We start from the raw sequence: 1,882 nt of genomic DNA, 5'->3' as shown, positions 1-1,882 counted from the left end.
AGGATTTAGACCGTATCATAGTACTGAGACAGCTCTCATTAGTTACAAATGATTTGCTCTTATCATCCGACCGTGGTTGTATCTTTCTATTAGTGTTACTCAATCTTAGTGCTCTTTGATACCAATCTTTCATTTGAAAGCCACGTTTGTAGCATCTTTAAAACCGCATTCATCTACCTAAAAATATATCTAAATTACGACATATGCTTTCAATGACAAATGCGAAACATTTGTATTATTATTGTAATGCTCTTATGGGTGGCTGCCCTGCACGCTTAATAAACAAACTCCAGCTGGTCCAAAACGCAGCAGCTCGAGTGACTGAGCCTGGTTATTCTCAAGGTTTTTTTCTCCATTCTGTCACCTGACCCACTGTCGTCTCTGGCTTGCTTAGTTGGGTACACTTAATATTCAGCAATATTACTGATTTGACTGCACTGACACTACTGGTCAACTTAGCTAGACGATGACATCACTGTTTTCTGCAGATCTGCTTTATAGCTGAATTGAACTAATTTCATAATTTATGTACTTTACACATTAATTGAACCAAAATGAATCAACACTGAACTGATAAATAAAGGTGACTTGACCCTGAACTTAGCACTTTGTGCTACATTTATTGTTTTAGGGAGTGATAAACTCTTCGTTCTCTGCTAATGGAAAACACAAGAACATTAATATAATTTTCCAAGACAACAACAAGATTTTCAACAAGAAGACATTTTACATTCTCCAGGACTGAAACATTAGCCATCAATTTTCTAGTTTTTTCAGGACACGTGGGAAGCCTGTAAGGGTTTTTATGTGCGAAAATGTGTCCACACGGAGTACATATGTTGGCATATCTGTTGGCAGGTCAATGCGCTCTCTCCACTGTCCATTTCTATGTGGGCATTAGCAATTTCTTCATGCGAGAAGTTCTTGCAACACAGTTTGCAGGTGAAAGCGGTCTCCGTGTGACGACTGATGTGGGTGTACAGGTTTTTCTTATGCCTGAAACTCTGTCCACACTGAGGGCATGTGTAAGGTTTCTCTCCAGTGTGAACTCTCATGTGGACCGTCAGGTTTTGTTTTTGCGTGAAACGTTTTCCACACTGTTGGCAGGTGAAGGGCTTCTCTCCAGTGTGAACTCTCGTGTGGTCATTAAGGCTTCCTTTATGTGTAAAACGTTTTCCACATTGAGGGCATGTGAAAGGCTTCTCTCCGGTGTGAACTCTCATGTGGCTTTTAAGGCTTCCTTTTTCAGTGAAACTCTTTCCACACTGATCACAGGTGAAGTGACTGTTAGATTTGGTCTTCTGAGCTCTTTTTTGTGAGGAAGTCTTTTCAGTTTCTCTGGGTTTCTCTCCATTGATGAAATCACACTGTTTCTTCTCATAGTGATCTTCAACTAGTACTTCACTCTCCTCTTTCAGCACCATCAGGTCTAAAGCAAAAGACAAATACAAGTTAACACCAGTTTATGCACTAAGATAGTGAAAGAGTTGTTTAGATCTATAATCTTATAATTTCTTATCAATATTGTTAACTATTTGCTTTCTTTAGGACACATATTTGCATTTGTGGACAAGTATAAATGAAGACACGTCTCATCAAGCATAAGTATAGCGTGCCATGGGTCATGTTCCCAGGATCTAAATATTTATAAAATGACAAACATGTGAAAAAGGGTCCTATGTTCCCTATATTTATTTTTTTACAGTTTTGGAAACCTGAAAAAAATTGTTCCCAAGTTCTGTATTTGCTTAACATGATTAGGGATAGGATTACACGTTTATAAAATTGATAGAGACCTGGGAAAATGAGTCATGACCTTTTAAAGTCCCCCTGTGGGTGAAAATCCAGTTTTTAATGTTGTTTATGTGTCTATGTGGTGTTT

The 1,882-nt window shown here is 38.3% G+C and overlaps 1 protein-coding gene across 1 annotated transcript; it reads right to left on the bottom strand.

Moving 5' to 3' along the window:
- Positions 1-803: 803 nt before the first annotated feature.
- LOC130077511 (gastrula zinc finger protein XlCGF49.1-like) lies at positions 804-1,429 on the bottom strand (the record flags this gene model as incomplete). Its single annotated transcript, XM_056242768.1, has 1 exon — positions 804-1,429. A coding segment is annotated over one exon (626 nt), but the record flags the coding sequence as incomplete, so codon positions are not given.
- Between the last annotated feature and the right edge of the window lie 453 nt (positions 1,430-1,882).

The sequence above is a fragment of the Rhinichthys klamathensis genome, unplaced genomic scaffold (genome assembly GCF_029890125.1).
Source record: "Rhinichthys klamathensis goyatoka isolate OS25496 unplaced genomic scaffold, OSU_Roscu_1.1 h1tg000750l_1, whole genome shotgun sequence".
In the NCBI taxonomy this organism is placed as follows: Eukaryota; Metazoa; Chordata; class Actinopteri; order Cypriniformes; family Leuciscidae; genus Rhinichthys; species Rhinichthys klamathensis.
Note: the sequence above shows the minus strand (reverse complement) of the source record. Positions and strands in the feature narration are given on the sequence as shown.